At 41.3% G+C, this 26,791-nt stretch overlaps 1 protein-coding gene across 2 annotated transcripts; it reads left to right on the plus strand.

Moving 5' to 3' along the window:
* Positions 1-62: 62 nt before the first annotated feature.
* On the plus strand, positions 63-25,538 carry LOC114788447 (phosphatase and actin regulator 1). Of its 2 annotated transcripts, none has more exons than XM_028977030.1 (13): positions 63-258; positions 9,421-9,585; positions 15,306-15,386; positions 16,382-16,513; positions 16,969-17,169; positions 17,624-17,900; positions 18,557-18,738; positions 18,936-19,092; positions 19,253-19,308; positions 19,960-20,021; positions 20,342-20,482; positions 22,965-23,041; positions 23,793-25,538. In XM_028977030.1, the coding sequence occupies exons 1-13, from the start codon at positions 147-149 to the stop codon at positions 23,806-23,808; spliced, it is 1,659 nt and encodes a 552-aa protein (XP_028832863.1). In that variant the 5' UTR covers positions 63-146; the 3' UTR covers positions 23,809-25,538. The 2 variants fall into 2 exon arrangements, with proteins under 2 accessions (XP_028832863.1, XP_028832862.1); XM_028977029.1 differs by lacking the exon at positions 63-258 and adding an exon at positions 6,361-6,743.
* Positions 25,539-26,791: the final 1,253 nt, after the last annotated feature.

The following is a 26,791-nucleotide window of genomic DNA, read 5'->3' on the forward strand; positions in this document are numbered from 1 at the left end:
GTCTGCGGACGGATGCGATAAGAGGCAGGGTTGGGTTGGGCTGGGCTGCGCTGGGAGGGGAGGGAGTTTCCAGCATCACCACCACGGAGCGCCTGGCACTTCGCGTCCTCCAGCCCGCCAGCCGCCTCTGGACGCGCCTCCAATCAATGGCGGCCACTCCGGGGGAGGCCAGAGATCGCCGAGCGATCCGGAGAGTCCGGTCCAAGAGCGACACGCCCTACCTCGCCGAGGCCAGGATTGCCTTGAACCTGCAGCCAGGTAGAAGCGGCGCGAGCGAGCACGTGCGCCCCGAGCCCTGCGGCTGGGACGGTGTTTCCGCTGCGGTCCGCTTTTATAACGCGCGCACGCCCGTGTAACGCGCACGGTGTGCGGTGTGCTCTTACGTAACGCGGCGGAACCCGTTGGCGCGTGATTGTCGTCCACGTGGTCGCCAGATTCAACTGAACGTTACCCGTTTGCTGCAGCATCACTCTGGTGGATGCAGAGTGTGGACGTGGCGTATTGCATCCTTTGTTGCCATGGTGACTTGGCAGTATTTCATGGCGGAGTCGGCATCACACTGCATGCAGTGTAGTATTGCGTTTTCATTCAATGTTTCATGCAAATAGTTATGATTGGTGTGTCCTCATATTTTGATATGATGCTTTTAATTTCCAGACAGCTGCACTGGTCGCTGGGCTCATTTCATGCCGGCCATAGCGCTTTCCTGTACCATTAAGACCAGATTATGGGTGAAGTAGAGAGCTGGGCAGGTCGAGGGGAAGGGCGATTTCCCCTCATCATCCCCTCATGCGCCAAAACCTCGTCCCCCTCGTCCCCTCCCCATCACAGGAATAACCCGTGTTAAACTGCAACGCCCATGCACTGCCTACACAGTATGTGTAAAGACATTGTAAAGACCATTTAAACAGGAGTTGCCTTGGTCGCTGGCCGGCCACTGACTGATACTGCTGTCGCTATCACCACTGCATTGCATTTAAGCCAATTTAAGCCAATTTGGCCAAATCCATTATTTGCTCTGCATGCGCTTTGCAAACTATTGGTTTGGTCGAGCATATTAAACAGAAGAATATGTTTCTCACCCACTCCTGTACCTTTTTTGAGTTTCCTCTGATGTACCAGTTAAGATGTGGTTTGATGGCCATTAGAATATGTTCGTTTGTCACTCATGGAGGTTTGTTTTCTATTATGCAAACAAATAAATGAGTATGGTTTATGCTCCTAACAGGGTAAGAATGCATGGAGGATGTGCAGGAGCTTTCACGTGCAAGGGTGGTTCTGTAAAGACGCAAACAGGGCAATGCAGCGGAGGAGTGGGGGTTCAACTATAAAAATAACCTCAACTTCTGATTTCAATATTACACATGTGAGTCCTTTAAAAAAATTCCACCATTAATTAGATCTCAGCAGTGCCTCAAAGCATAAAATAACCCTGACCTATAGCATTTTAGCTGCACTTACATAACAAACAATACAGGAATATTGAGGTACTATGCTGGGAGTATTATCATTGCACACTGAATATTTTTTTGCAAATACAATTTATGCAAATGCATGCTTTTTTTTTACAAGATTGTGCTCACTATCGCAGCTCTGCAATGGCATCTACAGTTGTTATAACTTTAAGTACATATGAGTACATATTTTCTGATTTCTTGCCAGTCACTGCACATATAATTGTGCAATTAGTGAGAGTAACTATGCAAATAATATTGTTCAGGTTTTGCCAAATGCAGTGGTCAGCAAAGTGGAGACAGGTGGCCAAGGATCACTTATGCACAGGCCACAGGCAGGCCAATGTTGTCCAATAGACCAGACCTATCGGGGTGTGAAACTGTATAGGGAACACATGTTCTGTTGGTGTTTAAGGATATGTGAGAGGCACTTGAGAAGTATTTGTTCTTTGATCACTAAATTGAAGTGTGTTTTTGCAAAGAATTTTACCCCATGAGTGAATATTCAATGTTGCCTGCTATGACCGCTTCATCAACAACCTAATGATGCAAGAGCTTTTGTCAGTGATAATGGCTTCAGTAACATCATAAACTAAAAGTAAGCACTGATAATTTCCTCCTCAAACGGCGGCATGTGGGAGATGAAATTGGCACAAATTGGTCATTTCATTCCTCCAGTGCTTAGCGCTTAAGCCTTGAAAGCCACGTTTATTCACTATGCGAATCTGTGGTTTACGATGGCACATATAAAGAGGATTACTTATTACATTCAAGATAATCACATAGATCACATTTATTTTTTTAGTTGTGTGTAAATGATTATATGGCATATTAATCAGTCGGCATGATATGTTTGGTAACTGAACCAAAATGTACCTTTAAATGCTAATGAGGAGATGAGAGGCTGGATGAGGAGGAGAGCAGTCTGTCAAACTGAGCATGCATTCATGGAAATTACATCATCAGCATTATTCACCAACCACAATGTTTCGTGCAAACAGGAAGATGTGTCACAGTTTTCCAGAAAATAATTAAATTAACTCACTGGTTCTTCAGAGTCTCGAATGGCTGAACTAAAAAAACACAACTGCAATGCTTCACACGTTTGGAAGCCATGACTGAGATAATGTTATAGGGGAGGAAACAGGAGGAAACCCTTTTTTACACATTTGTCATCATAAGGGGACAAATTCCAGATTCAACCATCTGTGCTGCAGCTGTCTCTTAACGGTGAAGCAGAATGACCAAAGCACTCTTTACATTTACATTTACAGCATTTATCAGACACCCTTATCCAGAGCGACTTACAATCAGTGTCTTGCTCAGGGACACAATGGTAGTAAGTGGGATTCGAACCCGAGTCTTCTGGTTCACAGGCAAGTGTGTTACCCACTAGGCTACTACCACCCTCTTTACATCTATCACCATTTCTAGCCACTTCAGGACCATAGACAGGCTGGTGGAACTCATATTAATGTTCTGCACCAAGGCTGGTGCAGAAAGAGACTTCAGATATAGTATTAGGGGACCACTAAGCAATTATTTCTTGTCAGGGGACCTTACAAGTTGACCTTAGCAATTCCAGTACACACCACCCTCTAGTGGTAACTGGTAGTTCTGATATATTTAACATCTAGTAATCCGTACATTTCAAGTCTTGATAAACTGTGAAAAAAGAAACATGCATTTTGCACTCTTGAAAAATGTGCAAATGAGCAATATATATTTTTATTTGTCACAAACACAGTCATACAACTGCAAAGTGCAGTGAAGTAACTGCAGTACAGCACATGGTGCACACAATGAAATTTGTCCTCTGCATGTAACCATCACCCTTAGTGATCAGCAGGCAGCCATGACAGGCACCCGGGGAGCAGTATGTAGGAACCGTTCTTTGCTCAGTGGAACCTCGACGGCTCAGGATTCGAACCTTCCTTAACCACTAGGCCACCACTGCCCCCTGTATGAAATGTACCCTGATCACCCCACAAGGGTGTAGAAATTACAAGAGGAACCAATAGATTAAATTTAAGAAAGAAAAATGCATATATATATATATATATATATATATATATATATATATGTGTGTGTGTGTGTGTGTGTGTGTGTGTGTGTGTGTGTGTGTGTGTGTGTATAAACAATGTAAGATAAACATTAGATATATTACACTCCATAATAGGTCCAAAGTCCAGAGTGTCATATTATTATTAATTATTATACTTAGGGTACAACAGAAGATGGTAGTACGCAGATAAATAGGATTCACATGTGCTATTGAGTGTGTCCTGGGGAAGAAGTCTCTCTGTTCTGGCCATACAACTCTGTAACAGCAGCAGATTAAAATAGCAGGATAAAAAAACAACAGTATAATGTGCAGCAGTTACTGGCCCTGAAGGCCCATATGCTGCAGATCATGGTGTCACACCCTCTCCAACTGCTCATTTCTCAAGATTTGCCATTAAGAAACTTTTAAAAGCAACCAGGGAAGAAAAAAAGAAACACACACAGTTAAAAAGCCTGGTTGAAAATGCAGGTTTTCCGTCCAACGAGAACAGAATGTTTACAGTTTTGGTGGCCTTTTTGGTGATTGTCCATGACAGTGGGAAGAGAGACCCTATCCTCACTATGAGCTGCAAGGCGGTGCCGTTCCCACCCCCCCGGCTGCTAATCAGGACGCTCTCTATAGTCCCTCTGTTGAACATGGAGACGATGAGGGTGGGAGGTGAGCTCTCCTCAGTCTCAATGCGAATATACAGACTTTCTTGGGTTTGGACCTGCTGTTGAGGACTAACATGAGGTCGTCCACTATGTGAATACTGAAGAGCTGTGGACGATCACAAAGGTGGAGTCCCGGACGTTCAGGGGAGACTTATTTCACTGTAAGAGATGACTCGTGCTTCTCCTCCTGCCATTCTCTGACTTGGGGGTCACGAGCTCTTCAAGGGTGAAGAGCTTCTGTTACTGTTGTGCTCAATGTTGCAGTTTTTAGCTAGATGTTTGCTTGATGTGAATCTGAAACATGGCAGATACAGATTCCACTCTATAGTCCAAAGCACATTGCCAGTCCAAGTTTAATTTGTACATATTTTGATGTAGGCACTACATTCTTTAAGGTGTTGGGGCCATTTGCCTGCTGATGTTCAGTCTCTATTGGTTTTTGTAGATCTAAAAAAATTAAAGATGTTTCGTGTGACATTTATGGAGCTATTCATCATTTGTCTTCCATGAGTGGAGCAAGTTTCCATATTGTTGCTTTCTAGAGGATCAGATTTGTACAATATGAGTGTTTATCTTGTTCGCAGTGGGGTCTGCTGTGTAGAACCCGCTGTGTTTGTTCATTGTTTCAGCACCTGAGGGCACCACTAGGCCTACACCATCAGACAGATGAAACAGTCTTGAGTGACAGAGCAATAGGTAGCTTTGATGATGAAGATGTGTATGTCCATTTAATAAAATGCATATAGAACTGCAGAGGGAATTAATGACTGCACAAACACATAAGCGCTGTACATTTATTCAGTTTATCATCCCAAATTTCAGGTCAGTTTGCAGCATCAACAATGATCAACACTGACGTTACGGAAATTAAGAAAAACGCAAGACTTCAGAGCCCTGCCTTTCCCGTGTCCATCCTCACAACATTAATTTCAAAGGACTCCTGGTTGAGGAGTTGTTGGAGTTCTTGCTCTAAGTGGAGCACACTGAGCAAACAGCCTTTTCCACTTTCACATCATGCCCATCCTTTCTTTTTTTTTTCTTTTTTTTGTTGGGACATTAAACTCTCTAACTTCTCTTTTCAGACGGTCCAATACAGGCACTGCAGACACTTCAGGGATGGTGGAAAGTTCTTCCTTCCTTAAATTGAGTCTGCTTTCTGCAGTCTTTTAGTCTTTTGAGAACAGTCACTGCCATGGATTGCTGACCTTCAAATAGGTGCTGCTTTTCGGCCAACTCTCTATACTGCCATCCATCCATCCGTCCATTTATGGTTGGTCTGGTTTTAATCACAAACATTCCCGGTTTTACATTGTTCACTTTTGACTGGGCCTCCTGATTACCAATAGGGGTTTCTGTAATGATAGGATTTTGAAGAAGAAAATGACAATAGCCACAGGTTGTTGAACTGATGCTGAAATGTATAAGGATGAGCAGCGGCTAGATTTTGTCTGCCTTCAGTTCATAGAAGATGAACTTGAAGATGAGTTTCCATCCTCAGGACCTGTACCCTGCGCAGCGCTGTTGTTGTGGAGCATTACAGCATAATGGACGGCGTCTGGTAATACCCACAGCAATGCCACAGTATTCATGCTTTTGGGCTACTGCAGACGTTGGTTTTGTTGGTGTAATGCGTTTAATCGTCTCTCTTTTCAAATGATGAAAAGAACAAAAATGTAAAACCTCCCCTTTTTTGGTAATGGCGTCATTATTCCTTTTAGGTGATGTTGCTTTGTTCTCTGCTACCACTATGCTTCTAACAACACGTCTTTTGTTCTCTTTCCGTGGACACTAAGCAGAGATAAGGGGTTACCGAGATCAGAGCTGGGGTTCACTGGAGAAGATGGCAGGTTTCATTTTTGCCTCCTTTGTGGACAGAATAACATTAATAAGGCCCTGTAAAAGTGTAGAAAGATAGGGATAAATGCCTGAATAGAATTACCGGGTCTGTAATGTGTTTCCTAGCCTGTATTCATGGGGAAATGGTCAATAATTGGCACGTGTTATTAAAAATTGTGATCGGTCAAACAGGATTTTCATAGTTATTGTTATTATTGAGGTGATCACTTTGTGTCTGATATGAAATATGAGCAGCCTTCCGCGCTATTTTACGTAAACCTGTAGACAGGTGTGCGGGGTGTGACGTCATGCGCGGAGGTGACAGGCGCGCGGCCGACGCGTCCCGATTGGCTGCGGGTCCAGGACCAGGAGGAGGGGACGCGCGGTTTAAGAACCCCTCCCTGCGCGGTCCGCAGCAGACAACCCGTCCGCCTCCTCCCGCCCCTGCGCCCATGGCGGATCCCGCGCTCTCCATCCTCCACGGCGGCTGGTTCGCGCCGGGGTACCTCGGCAACGTGATCGCCACGCCCGCGGGGATGGCCGTGGAGAAGCCCAAGAAGAAGGGCTTTTATCTGGTCAGGATGATGTCCCTGAGCCAGAAGACGGAGACCGCGAAGCAGCAGCAGCAGAGGCAGCAGCACAACAACAACATGCCCTTCATGATTCACTGCCACATTGGGAAGGAGATCAAACACATATGCAGCAACTGCAGCCGCGCAAGCGATGCGCAGGACGGTAAGCGCGGCCATGGCGAGGGACCTTCTTTTGTCCTCGGCGCGTTCGCCGGGGGTGTTCGGCCTCCGCCCGCCGGGCTTGGCTCCTGGCTGTAGAGGAGGTTCGCGTTTTGCGCTGCATTTAAAAAAAAAAAAAAATATATATATATATATGTGTGTGTGTGTGTGTGTGTATATGCGTCGTTTTTTACGCGTCGACTCGAGTCTGCAACGTTTCAGAGGTGACGTGCAGGCGTTACGCGTTTTGTTCACGCCTGCAGCCATTTGGAGAGAGTGTGTGTGTGTGTGTGTGTGTGTGTGTGTGTGAGAGAGAGACTGGTCACCGTTCCTCGTGCTGCCTGAGAACTACATCTCACATTGACTCGGCCGTCCCCCTGTGGCCTTCCCCCACGGATCCAGAGGGATTCGCCTCACTACTGCAGGCCATGGCCCGTACGGCCGGGACGTTTTGAACACGCCCGAACGCCAGCCGGATCCGCCCTTCGCCTCTTCTCGAGGTATTTCAAATTGTACATAGGAAGCCCTTCAAAAGGACTGAATCTTGTAGCGCCGGTTTGGATGTTGGGTTGGCGACGCCGAGACTTGGTGGACAGAACAGCATTTCACATCTTTTTGACCTTGGAACTCATGCCGGCACAAAATCCGAAATGCAGAACTTAAGACGTGTTGTTCCACAAAGGATAAAGCCCGTGGATCGTGGTGGTTTGTCAGAATTCCGATGGCTTGGTTCCACTGTGGCCGACCTACTCCCATCTCTGGAGTAATTTATTCAAGCTGCTAACAAGGGTTCTTGGTGCTAGAGAACAAAACCCAGGCCATCTTGCCAGAAACGGCCATTTCCTACCGTACCATAGGCTCGTTGGATTTTCGCGGCCGCTCGGCAACATGCAACCCTTCGTAATCCACAGTTATGTTACACAAACGGTTATTATTTTGATCTGGCAACCATGTGGCCTGGTTTTTGTGTTTCCGAGCGTACGCCGCGTTTGATATTCTCCTGGGCTCAGCTTGCCCTTGTTCGTGTGTTCTGGCTTATGCAAGTGGCACAAGACGTCCATGTGACCCTTCACTGATCGCTTTGTCTGCAATTGCAATTCACGACTTCACCCGGTGTTGTCACACAAAAAAAGGAGCAAAGCTTTTTAAAAGGCTGCTTAAAGGTGGTTCAATGTCTTGCTCAGAGACACAAGGGTAGTAATTGGGGTTTGAACCCGTGACGTTGAGGTCTTCTGGTTCTTATTTTGCATGTGCGATGTGTACTGTCCACACAGTTTTAAAGACACGGGAGTTGAAATGGTGTAGCGAACACACACAGCGTCCACACTTTGCCTGTCTCCTGTTTACAACCTTCTGAGTTTGCCGTTTTTGTGGAGCAGTGCAGCCAGATACCAGTTTAACCCTGTCAGATCAGTGATGCGTATGGCTTGAGAGACGCCTCAGGAGTGCAACGCGGAATGGAGACTTGCACCATGCACGGCCCGTACACCATACGTTCACCCTGAGACGGTGATTCATTGTCGGTGAAGAAATTCATTAGTCCGACACTAAAATGCCAACTGGTTTGTGTGATTTGAATAGACACCTCCATGTGGAGACTACTTCCTCAAACCATTCTTGAACCATTTTTGTGGTGTTGCAGGATTCGCTATCCTGGCCTAGTGGGTTAAGACCCTTGTCTATGAACCAGACGACCCAGGTTCAAATCCAACTTGCTACCATTGTGTCCCTGAGCAAGACACTTAACCCTAAGTTGCTCCGGGGGGGGACTGTCCCTGTAACTACTGATTGTAAGTCGCTCAGAATAATGGTGTTTGATAAATGCTGTAAATGTAAATGTAGGGAACCTTTCAATGACTGGGTTTGGGTAGGTGGTAGGTTTCAAAGTAACATCCATATGAATGCAGCACCCAAGGCTGCCCACCGGAACTAAAGTAATAAATTAATCAGACCAGGACTCCTTCCATTGCCCAGTTGTCTAGTGCTGATGCTCATGTGTTCATTATAGGCATATTTGGTGGTTTGCACAGTTCTGCAGCTATGCTGCCCTGCACCCTGCAAGTGGTGGGCGAAGTAGTAGGGTGGTAGTAGTCTAGTGGGTAACACACTCTCCTATGAACAAGAAGACCCAGGTTCAAATCCCACTTGCTACCATTGTGTAGTAAGCAAGACCCTAAGAGGACCCAAAGTTGCATCTTGGGGGACTGTCCCTTTAACTACGGAGTGTAAGTCGCTCTGGATAAGGCCATCTGATAAATGCTGTAAATGTAAATGTGGGCAGTGTCCTACCAGGTAAGGAAAGAGACCCATAATCGGAAGGTTGCAGGTTCAAATCCTGAACCAGTCAAGGTACTGGTGAGCACCGTCCCCACACACTGAGTGAAATAAATTGGGTTCATACAAGAATGCTGATTTTACCATTTTTAGTGAAACTATATTTGCTGAAACTAGTATGCTTATGCATAGGTCTTTTTAAAAAAAAAAAAAAAATTGCGTCAGAAATTACTGCATTCTGAAACATTTGAAAAAAATTATTTTTAACATTGTTTTATTGCAAGAATTGCCTCTAATTGCATCTTTGCATTCAGTGGTGAGCTCCAAAACCATGATATGTTTTATATAAATATTTCATTTCTGACATTTGTATGGATAATTTTAAGCATGTTTTTGACCCAATGCAGCAGAAGAGGTGGAGATAATATCAGCCATGCGATCTGAGTCCTTGGTACCAGGCACACACACCCCTCCCATTCGCCTCAGGAGCAAATTTGCAACTCTTGGACGACTCTTCAAGCCTTGGAAGTGGAGGAAGAAGAAGAGCGAGAAGTTCAAGCAGACATCTGCAGGTAGGAAAAGTAATTTTTACTTGTGCATTGTTTGACCTATGAATGCTTTCAATTTCAACTGGAATGTCAGATGTCCTCAAAAATGTCCTCAAAAGTCGGTCATCTGATCAATGACAGTTTAGAAAGTTATACATTTAGACTTTTTATATATATATATATAAAAATGGACATTTTAACAGGTGTAACCTGAGCCGCTATATATGTATAGTGGCAGTGCCCTGCATCGGTGAGGCACCTTCATGCAGCAATAAAAAGACAGATCAAGGATATTTCTGTGGCAATGTTTGACATGCCAGCAACATTAAGATAGTCATGATAGAAATCTGACTGACCTCTGTCCACTGGCCTCTGTTTTAAGTGGTGACATTAACACTGGCATATAATCATTTACAGTTTTGCCAGTGCTTTGTGTACTCAAAGTCTGTGCTGTTTAAATGGTCAATATAACTTGTCATCCATTGCAGCACTTGTCCTAACCCTGTATTTACTGATATTTTGTTTGATTAGCACAAGTGAAACTAATGAAATTACCAATTCACATGTCAATTTCCATTTTTTTATATATATATAATCATCTGTACAGTAACTGTACAGATTTTCATGTTGCATGAAAGCACGTTGTAAGTCGCTCTGGGTAAGGGTGTCTGCCAAATGTAGTAAATGTAAAATGTACAGTACATCACATGGACTCACAAAGCACTTGATCTTCAGGTTGCCAGGTCTAATACCATGAGGTGGAGGTTCTGATTTAAAAAAAACAATATTTATACTCTTCATACTATGCTGAAATACACAAGCAATACACAAGTGTGTGTGTATATTAGTTAGACAGCCACAAATTTAGTACCTGTGTATACATTTTTTTTTTTTTTTTTGTCAATGCTCGAGCACCAGTTAATTGACAATAAGAAGCTATTGGTTCAGCATCATGAAGAGTGCGATGGGCTATTTAATGCCAATGTTATCTAATGATCGCTGGGACGAGACTTTTTACATCTGACACAATTTGTGAGGTTGAGAACCTGAAAAATGCCAGAAGGCATTATGCATAACTTTGTTACGTGTTTGACAACTGCAGCTCTTCTGCTTGCTGAACTGTTAGCTGTATTCACATTGGGATCATTATAACTCCGTTCCTTATGGCAACCTATGTTTTTAATTAGAGAATAGCAAAAAAAAAAACAAGAATAAAAGTTTGAGTGGCACCATGTAATAATAAACATTGTAAACCTTGTATCTGTGATTTCAGACATTTTCAGAAATATTAGCTGGTTGTCTGAACAGATGTAAGGCAGAAAGCACATGACCAAAAACATTGACCATCACCACTTCCCTCTAGGAGGGGAAAAAAAGTTTTTTGAAGTAGAGGAGAACAATTGGCATGTCTGGAGTCCTTGTGGTCTTGAGTAAGAAGTAGCCTAGTGGGTAAAACACTCGCCTATGGACCAGAAGACCCAGGTTCAAATCCCACTTACTACTTGTAAATGTAAAATGTACAGTACATCACATGGACTCACAAAGCACTTGATCTTCAGGTTGCCAGGTCTAATACCATGAGGTGGAGGTTCTGATTAAAAAAATAAACAATATTTATACTCTTCATACTATGCTGAAATACACAAGCAATACACAAGTGTGTGTGTGTATTAGTTAGACAGCCACAAATTTAGTACCTGTGTATACATTTTTTTTTTTTTTTTTTTTGGTCAATGCTCGAGCACCAGGGGGACTGTCCCTGTAACTACTGATTGTAAGTTGCTCTTGATAAGGGCGTCTGATAAATGCTGTGAATGTAAAATAAATGTAAATGTATGAGAATTTCAGAATTGTCAAAAAAAAGGAGCAGCCAACCATTCATTTTGGAATTGCAACCTCTTAACCTTTATTCATGCAAATTAATTTGAGTGTGTCCACATAAATTAGATACAGAAGATTGTTGCGACTTTTAGACTGGCCATAAAAATATTAGAAGGAGCTCACTTTTACTTCAACCTGCAGTTTTCAGTATCTGTCCTCATGTCACAATTAGGCATGTCTCTCCATATTGTGAAAGATGTCTAGATAAATGACACCTTGTACGATGAAATCAAATCACTCTCTTGATCAGCTGGCTTTAGCCTGTCAGTTAAACAACAACCACATGTACAAGGCAAAACTTGAAAGTCGATTAAGACAAAGAACCCATATGAATTAAAAAGTAATCAAAATGCTCTTTAAGCTTATATATGCGGTTGCATCGAGTTTAAACAAGATGTGAGCGTACAGTGTACTAGAAATTTAATACCAGCCCTCTTTAGGCACTTCCACTCAGACTCCCACAAGCCATCTGGCTGGAAAAGCTGCTCCATTTCACCACAGTTATTTAGTTAACTTCTATTGAATAAGCCAGGGTGAAGTAATATCAGATTTTTTTCCATTGTGTGTCTGTCTTCATTCAAAAAGATAATTATTCTAAACTTTATCCTTATTCTGTTGTGCTCCATGGAGCAACTTATGAATGGAGAATTAACCAATGCATTAATAAATTCAAAGGCAGAAAGGATACAGCAATTGCAGCAAATATATCTTGCATATCCTCCAGTTAAAATAAGTACGTTACTGAGATTAGTCAAGTGATCAATAGTGTCCACTGTGTTTTGTATATTGGCTTTTATTCTGTACACTGGTGCAAACCTAAAATTCTCAGATCCTCATGTGTGATTTGTCTATATTTCCAGTAACAGTTACATGGGTTTGAATACAGATTGAAAGGGCATCATGCAGGAAGTTATCCATGACCATATTCAGTGATTATTTCTATATCACTGTGACTTATTTTATCTGCAACGTTTCATCTCTTTACTGGTAGAATGTATGTGTTCATAATTCCAGTTTAAAAAAAAAATAATAATAATAATTCTCTCACCTAAGTGTACCTCGTGTCCGACCTTTTCAAGCATGTTTTGGATCTGGATGTCTGTTTTTTGTGTAATCTGTTATGTTGTGTGTTATGTAATGTTTGACTAGTGAATAAACAGCTGGGACTGTCTGGCTAGTGTTCTTAGAACCTAGAAGAGCTTCTGATAGCCCTCGGGGAACAACATGTTTGTGAAACAGATGGACATGAAGATGTCTGCTCATTAAAGTGTACTCTGCTTTGGGCATGCTCAGTGCATCTTACCTCAATCTGGAGCGTGTTAATTTGGTCTTTCAATAATGTCGGTCAGACATTCTACAAATGTAAATGTTTGTTGTAAAAAGGCTAAAACCAAGTCTAACATCCTTACTGAACGTTAAATGAACAGTTTATAACCGGTTTGATGTATTGTGTCCATACAGTTCAAATAAGTATTAATCACTATATTTAAATTGTCCCTACTCCTTAACTATTAATCATAACTTTGATTTATAGTCATAAAATGGCTTCCCCACCCTGAGCCTGAGTTCTTGTAAAAGTACTGTTTCTCAGACTTGCTGGGCCCCTGCTGGTCGAGGATTGTGGCAGACCAGTGGGTGGGGCTGACTCATTCACAAAACGCTTCTGCTGTAGGCCGCGACATGGATACAGCTGTTATGGACAAGACACTTGACAACATTCAGTTCTGGTAGAAATTAATTTATTTTATTTGATGCTTTGTTATCAGTTGAGAAATTCTGTGTTTTCACATATCTTGCCATGTAAGGTAGAAATGATGCAGAAACAGTGAAACAAGTGGGGCTTATTAAACATAAAGTAATATTTTTTTATATAATTATATATATATATATATATATATATATATATATATATATATATATATATATATATATATATATATATATATATATAAAATTTATTTATTTTTAAGAAACCATAATCCTATCTTAAGCATTTGGGAACTACACAGGCTAACGTTTGAGACAGTCAAAGAAAAACTTCCGGTTAGAACAGTGAGCCAGTTAGAACAGAGAGCCTGAACTGTGCTGATCATCCCTTTTATTTACATTTACGGCATTTATCAGACGCCCTTATCCAGAGCGACTTACAATCAGTAGTTACAGGGACAGTCCCCCTGTAGACACTCAGGGTTAAGTGTCTTGCTCAGGGACACAATGGTAGTAAGTGGGATTTTGAACCTGGGTCTTCTGGTTCACAGGCGGGTGTTACCCACTAGGCTATGACCACCCTTTTCACTGCCTCTCCACTATAGAGCTCTTCATAGTCAATGCATGACTGCAATTACTACTACTGCAGCAGTAGAACTACAATCCATACCACCAAACCATGTAGTCTCTCTTTTTTTTTTTTTTTTTTTTCCCCTCCTTCCTTTAAGTGTTTTGTACATTCAGGGCACAGATTCATTACATTGCAATTTAAATGTAGAATTTTTTTTTTTTACGTGAACTCCCTAGAGTGCTTATGCCTTGTATGGAGGATTTGCATTAGGATGGAGTATTAGTCTATAAAATTGAGTTTAGAAGGTGGATGTAGACTCTGTATGTAACAGGCAGTGATCTGAATTAGATTTCCGCTGGACATGGGTTGCCAGTGGAGGTCTATGAATGCCAGATTGCCCTCTATGGTTCATTCAAAACCAAGGGCTGAAATCCACACTGAGGACATGGGATCACCTGGTATGATGGAGCTGTACAAAATCATTTGAGTGGATAAACTGAACCAAGGAGGTGCTTAATGAACAAGTAAAGGGGACCTGTCCTCATGATACCCCATGCAGTGCAGACTCCTGTCTGGACTCTGCACTGGTGGGCTAGTAAAATTTGAGGTAAGTCATGGAATAGAAAACACAATCTTTGTGCAGTCATTGCATGAAAGTGGATAAACTGGAACCAACTGATTTATAAACGTCCCACTTCGGAAGTAGATGAGAGAGTGGCAGCCTTTTCTGCACTAACTAGGTCATTGCTCTGTCAAATATAGCTCAAATTAAATCCTCAGCAAGTCTAAATGGCAAGTTTAGTAGTTTTATTAAGCAACACTAATCATACAAGGCAGGAGTACATCTAGGTGACTCAATATTGGAGCCCAGTCTCCAAAACTAGCTTGTTGTTGAGCCTGTGATTATATTCTGTCTGTGTCTCTTCAATACACAACTGTGGCACTGAAGGTGTGACCTTATTTGATGTGGAAAAGAGAACAGTAGTGCTGGCCAGTCTCTGTGACATTACACTTGCATTCCTAAAAAACCCCACTATTTAGGCTTTTCCAAATAGTATATTCTGATTCAGCTTCACCTCTTCTAGAAGAGAAGAATTCTCTGGCACGCCAAGGGGTAGCGGCAGCCCATTGATGCTCCCTCGACAAGCAGAATTCTCTGGCAAACAGACTAAAAATATGGATTTCTTTCATTTATGTCTGTCCCGTATTATTTTGTTGTATATGTATATGGAATAAGAAGAGCTTTGATTGTTAATATTGATTTTTCAAATGGTACCTGGCAATGGGAGAGCTATTAGGCACTGGACATTTAGTTCTTTCAGCTCTGGTGGAATCTTGGCCAGTACCTACCAATAGTAGTTCAAGAAAGGAAATTTGGTTCCTACAATGTGAGTCCTGGTCTGATCACGTTTTCACGTGGTTCTTTACCTGGCGAAGATGAGGCAACCTAATTTTTTTTTTTTTTTTTTTTTTCATGATTTAAAGCAACCTCAATAGAATAGGAATGGTTCAAATGTTATTGATGATCAGTGATTTGTTTGACCTGAGTTTAAGGTTTGTATGTGTGACTTCTGTTTCTTCTCAGTTCTGGAGAGGAAGATGTCTGTGCGGCAGAGTCGAGACGACTTGATTAAACGTGGCCTGTTGAAGGAGATCTTTGAGAAGGGTATGTTCTGGTCTGTTCACACATGCATCCCACATCTTGAAACAAGGCAAAAGCATGAGTGAGCTTGTATGTGAAATTGTGATCTGAAAACCTACTGAGGTAAATTTTAAGGTCGACGAGAAGGGGTTCTATGGTGGCATTCAGGTTTTCAGTTTTTACATGTTAAATTTGTGTAAATATTAGAACTGACCCCAGAGCATTAAGTCAAATCAAAGTTTGATTTTTAATTCAAATTGAGTTGTCCCCTCCCCCTCTCCTCCTAGCATTTCATAGATGTCAGAATTCACAAACCCAGAATCAAATTCTAGATGCGAATCACCCTTTCTTTGAACCTACAACCTTTATTAATCTACTACATTACTAAAGGTACAGTTTACAAGAGTAACCTACCAGAACCAATTATTTCACTGAAAAAATCAAATCTGGCTCAAGGGCACATGAAAATAAAGATAACATTGTTGAAACTCCTGTGATGGAGTTTTGACAAAACCACCAGAAGATTTCTTACCACAACCTGTTTTTTCTTTTTTATAAACTTCATTAATCCCGAAGGAAATTGCTTCTCTGCTTTTAACCATCACCATTAGTGAGCAGTGGGCAGCCATGACAGGCACACTGGGAGCAGTGTGTGGGGACAGCGCTTTTGCTCAGTGACACCTTAGTGGCACCATGGCAGATTGGGATTCAAACCGGCAACCTTCGGATTATGGGGCTGCTTCCTAAACCACTTGGCCCCTTTTTAAATACAGAGGATACATTTTTTTAGGTATAGCAGATCCCTAGTACCTAGATAAATGCTGATTTTAATCATTTTACTGCATGTTTTATGGTCATGCTTCAGGGAGCTGATGCCAGTAGAATTGCTCTAAAACAGTTTGCAGTGTTTTTATTTAGCCATCTTGTACGGAGATGTAATGATTGCACACAGATCCAAATGAAACTTGTATATGCAAAACATCTGTAGATTTGTGACTCATTTCTTTCCATTGTTTCAGACTCTGCCTTATCGAAGGTGGATGGTCATATAGATAGTGGGCCACCTCAGAATGCCATACCCACCCTGATTGAGACTGACAGGATGGCTGAGCTGGCCTACCGTGCTGAGCACACAGACAGCCACAGGAATGGTGACTAGCATTTAATTCAACATTTACTTTGGAATAATTACTTTAATTAATCTTGAATTACATTTTGCTTCTCATTGTAAAAAAAAAAAAAAAACTTTAGTGTATACACAAATGAGACAGTATCTTTCAATGGGCTTTTAATGAAGCCTTACACATGACAAAACCTTTCAGAAATGAAGCAAAAGTCACAAAAAAAGATTAACCCTACAGTGGATAATTCAAACAGTTTTGAAAAGGTTTCTTCCAGCATGAACTGAATATTTTGCTTTAAACAGTTTTTTGTTGAAGATTTACATAACTTGATGATCGTAAGTTGTCTATTCTATGGATGATCATCAGTGTGGAAAGTCATCAGCCACAAGCTCTTCTAAGTAGTAGGAGAAGGCTACAAAAAATAGTAAGGGTGCTGGCTGTCAGAAAAATAAAAAATTGTTTGAATGGTTTTACCTTTCTAGTCTCAATAGACTTCCGGCCAGCGATGGAAGGTGTTGTCTGCCTTCAGGAACCCTCCCTAAAGCAGTCTATTGTCCTGCCTCCCAAAAAGTCAGCCCCCTACCACGGTGACCAGGACACTACAGCCAAGACTTCCCTCTATCACAAGCAGCCTCCTGCACTACCACCGAAACCCTACTCCAGACTTCCCAATCACAGCACAGGTCAGTCTGCTGTTTAAACGAAGACATCAGAACGAAATAACCCTGTTTCATGCAGCTAGGGCCTTTCGTCTCGGTCCACCTGTGTCACATGCAGCACACCCTGTACCCTGCAATGACTGAGAAGCTGGGAATAAGAGGACTTTGGCAAGCATCTTGTACCATATTTTTCCTTGTTCTGCACTGCAGCATTTCATCTCTCAGGGGTGTCATCTGCACACACATACCAAAGTCCTAGTACAAATTTAAAAACATTTTGCATTGCTAGCTCATCACTGATTTATTGCTGGAGATGGAATTTTTCTACTGGACAGCATTGGATAAAAAATATCGTACTTTTAAAATAATATTTTAATTTGTGTCGATTTTGGCCATGGTCATTACCTGTTGAACCAATATACATGCAAATTAGTCATGCAAATGTTTTGTCTGTCTGTCACCCTGTTTTCCCCTCCAGATTCATGTCAGGCCCTGAAACTGTCCTGCTTGCAAGGGAAGCTTTCCCCTCCCCTGCCACCTAAAAAAGTTTTAATCTGTGGACTGGACCCTTCATCCTCACAGTCTCCCCTCAGCACCTTTCCTCAGAAGTGCCCGCCCAGTGCCCCGCAGCCTCTCACCCTACATCACCCCCTCCAGCTGCAGTATGGGTCAATGCCCACAGGCATGCACCCACCCAGCAGAGTCATTGAGGAGCTCAACAAGACACTAGCACTCACCATACAGAGACTGGAGAGGTGCGTGCTTTTTGGTCTATGCCTGCTATGCCTTATATGTTGCCGCTGGAATTTAATGACCCAGATTTCTGTAAAATTCTATTTTTGGTGCATGCATAATAAGGCTCAACTTCTAATTCAAGTCACACCTATTGATCATTATAAATATTCATTTTCAGATGTTGTAGAAAGCAAAACTACAGAAGCATTAAACTGTGCCAAATGCTCTAAAATGAGAGCTGGTCATTAATTATGGAGGCTTCTGGTGGTGGTGTCTGTGGAGATGATACTACTGACTGGTGTTACAATTCCAGGCAGAAATGTAAGCTTGGCAGGTTTGAATCTGAGCATAGATGCCATAGTTAGGCAGATATGTGTTTTTGCAACATTGCAATGGTAAGAGAAGCCATGTGAAGCGAGGGCCAAGCCTCCATTGGTGGGTGGAGAACTGGCCCATGTCTAACATGTCTGGTTTTGGATTGCATGGGTTGGTTTTGACTACATTTAAGTGTCTGGTCGCTGTGACAATCCCTTGTAACTTTTGTTCAGCTGTTCAAAATATGGCCCCATACTAGTAACATAAAGCTAAAATTGTGTTTTACTGGTATGGAATTTAAATTGTCTTAACCCTCTACTGTGTGGTTTTTTTTTTTTTTTTTTTTTTTTTTTTTTTTAAGCTCTGCAATGCATACTGGTAGCCTCCTGGAAGGCAGGCCAGTTCCTGCTGGTGTCATTGACTCTGACGATGAAAAGGAGAACATGCCCGATGAGTCAGACTATGAGGACCTACCCAGCATGTACAAGGACGAGGATGACGATGAAGATGACGACGAGGATGATGATGACACACTGTTCACAAGTAAGATATTGTTTGTAACATTAAGAAGTTTGTTCAGCTAGTAAATATGTTGGTAAGCCAACATCAGTATCAGAATTGCTTTGGTTTACAGTATCATGTCATTCTCTAGTAGTTCTGTTCCTTTTTCCCAGTCCGTGACCAGTTGTGGTATGACAAATGAGAAGCTGGACATGTTTCTATGTGTCATGTGACTGTAGGTACTCTGGCTGTGAAGGTGCTGAGAAAAGACTCTCTGGCCATTAAACTGAGCAATCGGCCCTCCATACGAGAGCTGGAGGAGAGGAACATTCTGCCCATGCTGAGCACAGAGGAGAGATTTGAAAGCCGTCAGCAGATCGGCACAAAACTCACACGGTTAGGACGCCTCCTTTTTTGACTGTCTCTGTCAGTCTCCTGCTTTTATTTTACTACTAAGAACAGATAGACACTTAGGCTTTTTGGCTTTTCCAGAGACTCCGTGTTAAGTGAGTTAAATTGAGCTCTGTGCTGAGATTTAGGTTTTGTGGTTCTGCAGGCAGCTGAGCCAAAGACCGACTGCGGAGGAACTGGAACAGAGGAACATTCTTAAACGTGAGTCTGTACATAATACTTGTTGTACACTTAGTTAAAATAGAACATTGGTCAAATCCACCGGTAACGTCAGGGTTAATTTACGAGGGTTCATTTGTTCTGAGTCTCCTAAAAATAGGGGTTCGTTTGTGCCGTTTATGACTTGTTCTGTGTTGTGGAAGATGAGCTGTCCAACAATTGAATTAACTGTACTGTGTGTTTGGAGACCACTTCATTCCATAGTCAGTATATTTTAGTGTAGTTTGGTTTGGGGGTCATGTGGTGGTGCTGCGGTTAGCGAAGTGGCCTCACAGCTCCCAAGGTTGTGAGATCAAATCCCGGCTCAGACCTTGTATGTGTATTGTTTGCATGGTCTCCCTGTGTTTTGTGCAAGTCTTGACTGAGAAACACAGATTTTCTTATCCTGTCGAGCCGTGCGACCACCACCACCAATGCAAATCTCAGCGTCTTTAACTCTGCCACCTCCAGCCCCTGCCTCCTGTCTTCCCATCAATGCCACTGTCTCCAAACTATATAACATCCCAAATCACTCCTGCCAGTGTTCTCCACCCATTCCACCCTCTCATTCATTGGAAGACTGGTCCATATTACAGAGTAAATGGTTCATATATTTTCATGGAGGCTAATCTATTCTTCTCTGCATTTCAACAGCACGAAATGAACAAGAGGAGCTGGAGGAGAAGATAGAGATCAGACGCAGGCTGAGCCGCAAGGTATGAACAAAAGTGGCTGATGAACCAACTACCAGTTTGTACAGTTCTCTGTCATGGGCTATAACGAGAGATCACAACTGGGTGAAATGATCAGAAATGGAAAATGAAAGTTTCCTACTTAGGGGCCAAAGATCGCATAGTTCATCAGTCACCTGAACATTATTTCTGTTTGCCAGACATAAACATCTCAGTCCAGTCACACACAGATGTACTAGGTTTGTTCTATTGAGGCTGATTCTTACAACTAGTTGTACTTGCTGCTTTCAACATGATGCAAAATATCACTGGATGGCTAAAATTGTTCATAATAATCTTGGCAGCTGAGCCAGAGGCCCACAGTGGAAGAACTCCGGCAGGCCAAGATCCTGATTCGCTTCTGCGACTATGTGGAGGTTACTGATGCCCAGGACTATGACAGGCGGGCAGACAAGACCTGGACACGTCTCACAGCAGCAGATAAAGTGAGTGCTGGGTTTTAAATGACACACACTTACATACAACAAGGCTACATTACTCAAATAATTCATGACCTGGTGCACAACCTGATTTCTCCAAATTCTTCCAGTGGAGATCACCGAACACTGTTGGTCACCACTAGGTTGAAAATTTTCCCACATTTGCAAATCTTAATTTAGGTGTTGATAGGTTCAGACCTATACTTCATATAATGTTCAGCCAATTGAAACAATTCCAATTCGAAACAATTTTCTTGTCTAAAGAGTCACTACCAGTCAAAAGTCTACACTCATAATCTGTGGCGGTTGTGTAGATAAAGATTTAACCCATTTTGTAGAATACAATGCAAGAAATATGTTTAGTATTTTGTAGCAAGATTAGGTGAAGTATGTTTGAATCAGTTTTTTTCCCCAGAGTCGCCTCTTTTTACCTTCATGGCTGCTTTAACTATTGTCATAAAAAGCCACTTTATGAGATGTTTTGAAGCTGAAGACCACAAATTGGTCCCTATAACTGCTGGTTTGTAAGTCGCTCTAAGACTCAAATGTTAAATTTTTTTGCGTTGTTTGCTTTTATTTCATTTATTACATAACTTCACGTGTGTTATTTCATAGTCCTGTGTCTTCAGTTTGGCAGGCTTTTAACTGGTAGTGTATGTTCAGTTTACTTGTTACTACTTGCATAATCTGTATGCAAAGTAAATCTGTGGAAGAAATACACAGCTAAATTAAATATTCAACCTGGTGTTTCATACTGAGCATGGTGCTTGTTCACCAGTGTAATGCACAAACTTGCATAAATTAATCGATATGACTAACACAAGTGCATAGCTGATTTATTGATGGGCACAGATGTATAGATCAGAAAAAGTATGTCATTTTCTGATTTTTATTTTTATAGCAAAGTAATTAAAGATTGTATTCTGGTTCACAAGTAGTTTCAGATAACTACCAAGTGGTTTCATCCATTTATTTTCTGTAAACTGGGAGGATGTGAAACAGATTTTTTTTTTATTTGTGATATACACCATTCTACATAGTACATCCTTAAATCAAATGTTGAGTGCAGTACTCCATTTGAATTGATTGTGTGTGAGGTAGAGACCTTGGTACTGTCCTGGTTAATAACCTGAATAGGGATAATAGGGTGCTAGTAGCCTAGTGGATAACACACTCGCCTATGAACCAGAAGATCCAGGTTCAAATCCCACTTACTACGATCGTGTCCCTGAGCAAGACACTTAACCCTAAGTTGCTCCGGGGGACTGTCCCTGTAACTACTGATTGTAAGTCGCTCTGGATAAGGGCACCTGATAAATGCTTTAAAAAGTACAAATAAGCTCCTCCTCCTCTGCCTCAAGGGCGCAAAAGTATTGCGAAGAACTGAAGCCTGAACCCTTCAGCCATGTATCAGTTCAGGAAGTCAGTCACAGGCTCCCACCAATGATTCGGTCAACAAATCTTTACAACGAATATTTTTGGTGAGCTGCCGTGCCCATCACTAATAGCATCAGTCCTGCGTATTTTACACTCATTTAAGACACAAGATTCAGTTTTTTGGAGAAACTAGCAATTCAGTACAATATTAGTCTAAAGCACAGTCAAGTTCACCAATCATTGTTAGAAACCTTCATCAAACAGTGATTGCAGCCTGCCTCTATCAGGAGATTGGGATCTGGAGAGGTGTGTGGTGTTCTGGGCCTGAGATCTGGACTAAAATGTGTTGAGAGCATCTGGCATCGCTATGTGTTTGCTGCTGCTTGTCTGCTTTAAATGTGCAAACTATCATTTTCAGTCTTGCAGAGCTTCAGTAGCTCCCCCTGGCCATGTTCTGGCCTGCTTTTTCACTGTGTTCTCCCCCTTCAGCAGTCAGTGGCATACTGGAGCGAGCATTGCAGTATAAAGCAGCAGATTCAGATGTATATTTCTCCACAGTGGGATTTCTCTGCGGAGTTCACATCAGGGGCAGATCAGTTTGTGTGTTTGAGGCCCAAAGTTTTTTTTTTTTGAGAACGTGAAATGAGATTTGTCTTTGGTCCATTTTTTTTCTTTATATAATTTTAAAATTCAGTGATCAGACCTTCAGATTTGTTTGGATTGTTCCAGGTTGTACTAATGTGCTGAATTGTTCTTAACCCAATTTCGGTGATCTCTTTAGATGTATGTGCTTTTAAATACATCAATAATTGTATCTTTCTGAAATGCATGATATGTCTATGTTTTCTGACATGGCTGCCAACTGTAACCTATTAATCAGCAATTAGACTAAGGGATCTCGTATATTTGCTCATTTAAATCCTTTTTTTTTTTTTTTTTGTATGGAACTATATGGGAACCTTTTTTTTTTTTTTTTTTTTTTTTTGTGAAATATGACTGAAACTATGGGAAAGGGGATCAGCTGTCCTAAAATGGCCTTTAGTGGTACATAAATGATGCTTGCTTTCTAACACAAGGTGTCTGTATGATGTGCAATGGTTGTACCTTTCAGGCAGCCATACGGAAGGAGCTCAACGATTTTAAAAGCAACGAAATGGAGGTTCATGAATCCAGTCGCCATCTAACCAGGTAATTTCCTTTGAACCTGCAATGAGTTTCTGTAATCATGTAATACTTTTATGGTGGTTATGAAAACCCCTCCACACCATTTTAAAGAGCGCCTACCATGAAAATTTCACTTATTTAACATTTAGTTCCCCTAGCCTGTCTATGGTCCTGCAGTGGCCATAAAGGGTCATCGGTGTAAAAAGTGCTTTCGCCGTTCAGAGAGCGGCAGCTCAGACGGCCAAATCTGGAATTTGGCCCCTTATGGCATCGTAAGGGGAAAGGTTACCTCCTGTTTCTCATGCTTTGTCCACCCAGAGAATTTCCCACCCCTCCCTTTAAACATTATCTCCACCGACTGCCATGGGTTCAAAACATCCAGAGCATTGCACTTGCTACATGATTGCATGTAAAAATGAGCACAAATATATATACTTGTCACATCCTGGGGAAGTCTCAAAATCCCATATAGAAGTGGCTGTAATTCTGAAGCATGGCTGAATTTCGGAAAGATAGCCTAGTGGGTAACACATATCACTTACTACCATTGTGTCCCTGAGCAAGACACTTAACCCTAAGTTGCTCCAGGGGGACTGTCCCTGTAACAACTGATTGTAAGTCGCTCTGGATAAGGGCGTCTGATAAATGCTGTAAATGTAAATGTACTTCAGATACAGTATTAGGGGACCATTAAAACCTATATAAAAGCAAAAAAGTTTAGTTGAAATCCTCTGTACCTTTTATGTGTCTCATTTATGTCTTTTTCCTTCCTCAGGTTTCACCGACCATAGAACATCACTGTCTCCAGGGCTGATGCCAGCGGGGCACTGCCCACTCTTTGAGAACCTTAAGTGCTGGACAGTAAACCGATGCCCACATCAACAGCAAGGCCATGTTTTCTATTGAGGGATTTAAAATGAATGAATCTGTTTCCCTTCCATCCGACTGTCTTTGGCTTCCTAAGCACATGTTAACTAAACACTGAGAGGATCGTGATTTTTTTTTTTTTTCACCCCAAGCCACATTTAATCACCAAAGCATTTTCTACCTTACATTCATGGGTGCCACTCCACTTCACCAGGACCTGTGGTATAAGGTTTTTTTCTGGCCTGTTCAGTTCGGTGCTGTACTGTCTGCCCTCATATAATTTGTGGTGGGGGGCGGTAGTCTTTGCAGGAGACTCTCTAAACCCTCTGCTGGTAGTCCTGTGACATTACCTTATTTGGTAGCTCTCTTTAAGTACCCCAAAGAGCAACTCGACTGATATGATATGGGCATAATCTCCTAACTGTGAATCCTGGAGTACATATTCTGTGCTCTTTACTGTACATTTGTGTTTGTTTATACAGAGTTTTAAAGAAATTATTTTAATGAAACCTGTACTTTTATCATTATCCTTTTGTTGAGGGTCATTTTAAATGTTTGTAAGATTTTTCTTTTCAAACTTAATTCTTTTATGTTTTCACTTGTTTGTGAATGAGACAAATTGTCAAATATATACACACACGCATATATATGTTTGTAGGTTTATATATACGTGTGTGTGCCAGCCTTATTTTTGTTTCTATATGTACTTAATATTTCCTCCTCATTTATTTAGGCAATGTTGCACTGTAATCTCATTTATCCTTTAGGCTATTTATTATGAGCAATATTCTGTAAGCAAATATTAGTTTGTTTTTTTTTATTTACTTAATGACATTGTTTATATTAAGTATATATACTTATTTTTATTTAAAGTCTCCTTTAAGCCTTTTTATATTACCCCTGGTTAATGCGAGTGCAATACTGCAATTCATTTAGACTTGCTTGACATGCCAAATGAGTTAGATCTGCAGGACTGTTTTGCTGCTTTTTTTTTTTGTTTTTTTTTTTTTGTTTTTTTCTTTCCCCCCTTCCCCTAGAAATGTGCAATTCATCCATCTTTATACACACTTTGCACAGTGTGTTTGCATGGGATTTGTGTTAGAGAATGGACCTTTGGTGAATTGGGCGTCTGTTTTGATCCTTGAACTAACTAACTTTTGATTCCAATACTATAGCACAGCACAAAATTAAACCAGTTTACCAAACAAGTTGTGCACAGCATTCAATGTGTAGCTTGTGAAAACAGGAACCACAGGTCTCTTTCAAAGGCCTCAGTTATTTCAAGATATTTGCTGTCATTTAATGATTGAGCATTGTCATTTTGTGGGGTCAAGGAATATGAATTAAGCAATAAATAGTGTTTTTCGTACATGTCTACAGAGAATGGATAATCTTTCCTGCTGAATATGCCATATGTTGCATACTGTATACAAACATGCTCCTTACTGACTTGTGTATTAATAATCAGATTTTCAAACTTGGGAGTCTGTTGCAACCTTCATGTAGTGCAAAATCTCATGATATACAGCTGGGAAAATGGTTCCATATTATGGGGAAATTGTAGGTTTTTGCCACACAAATGTCATCATTAGCCAACACCTGCCCTTGGAGTGCTCATCCTGCCAATAAATGCAGTCCAACTGTTTAATCCGTACAGGGGCCATTAATGTTTCTTTCATGCCAAGGAACACAAACAATGGGAATACAAATTTGTGAAATTTTTTTTTTTTTTTTTTTTGACTCGTATGCTTTTAATTGACCTCATGGAACAGTGTAATTTTTTTGGACGTGTACATTGTAGAACAATCTGTGGCTCTACAACAAAATACAGAACAGATCTATGGTCTGTCAAGATGCACCTAAAGGACTACAAATTGTTAGACACTTAAAATAAATAAAAAAAATTAACAGTTTAAAATTGACATTTGTGAAAAATCACAGGTTATAATGTCAAGTACTGCAAGACCAAAGTTATCTTAATGCTTCTCTGCATTATTGAAATGTTTTCTTGAATTTACATTAGAATCTTGTGTTCGTAGGTAATTTTTGTCTAACTAAAAAAAAAAAAAAAAAAACACTTGACATGAAGTAATTGTTTTCAACAAAAACCTTGCATTGAATTTTTTTATTCAAATTTCCTGAGAAATCCCATAGTATGAATTGTTCTACCAGGTTGAAGAACAGAGCATCTGATGCGGTCAGTCCAGACGGTCACGATCCTCTTAATCTTATTCTGATGGCGTGGTGGTCGTTTTGTCTTTCACCTGCTGTGTGAAACTGCTGCTTTCTTTCTGGGTTCGGAAGCGGCCTTGTAAATGAGGGGTTGCAGGTTCAAATCCCAAGGTGTCAAGGTACCACTAAGCTGCCCACTGTTTACAAAGGGTGATTGGTTAAAAGTAGTCGGCACATTTCATTGCTCTGTTAAAAAAATCACTTTCACAAAAAAGTGAAAGTTTCACTTACCTCTTCAGCCCTTCAACAAATCTCAACACCACAGGGCCTACACCATATTTAACAGATGGCATAAGGCTCTTATTATAGCAACAATCATCTTCACACCAAACCCACACTGATTTGTTGCCAGGTTTGTTTTATTAATTGATTTGTGATTGCACAGTAAAGGGGTGGAAGTACCGTAGTGGGTAACGCACCTATGAACCAGACGGTGACAAAAATCACAGGATCAAAACCCCACCTACTACTGTTGTGAACAGCAGACCTACCAAAATAATCTGTTTGCGTTGGAGATTGTGCTGACTTGGTTACTAAATGGATTAACTTGGTTTGTGATTCACTTACAGTATTTTTTTCAGTTTGGGCCTAATGACTTTGGTCTGTTTCCAAGCAATATTCTAACAATTCCGGTTGTCCACTTAATACCGCACCAAATTAAAAAATTACTTTTTT

This window comes from Denticeps clupeoides, chromosome 4 (assembly GCF_900700375.1).
Source record: "Denticeps clupeoides chromosome 4, fDenClu1.1, whole genome shotgun sequence".
NCBI classification, from domain to species: Eukaryota; Metazoa; Chordata; class Actinopteri; order Clupeiformes; family Denticipitidae; genus Denticeps; species Denticeps clupeoides.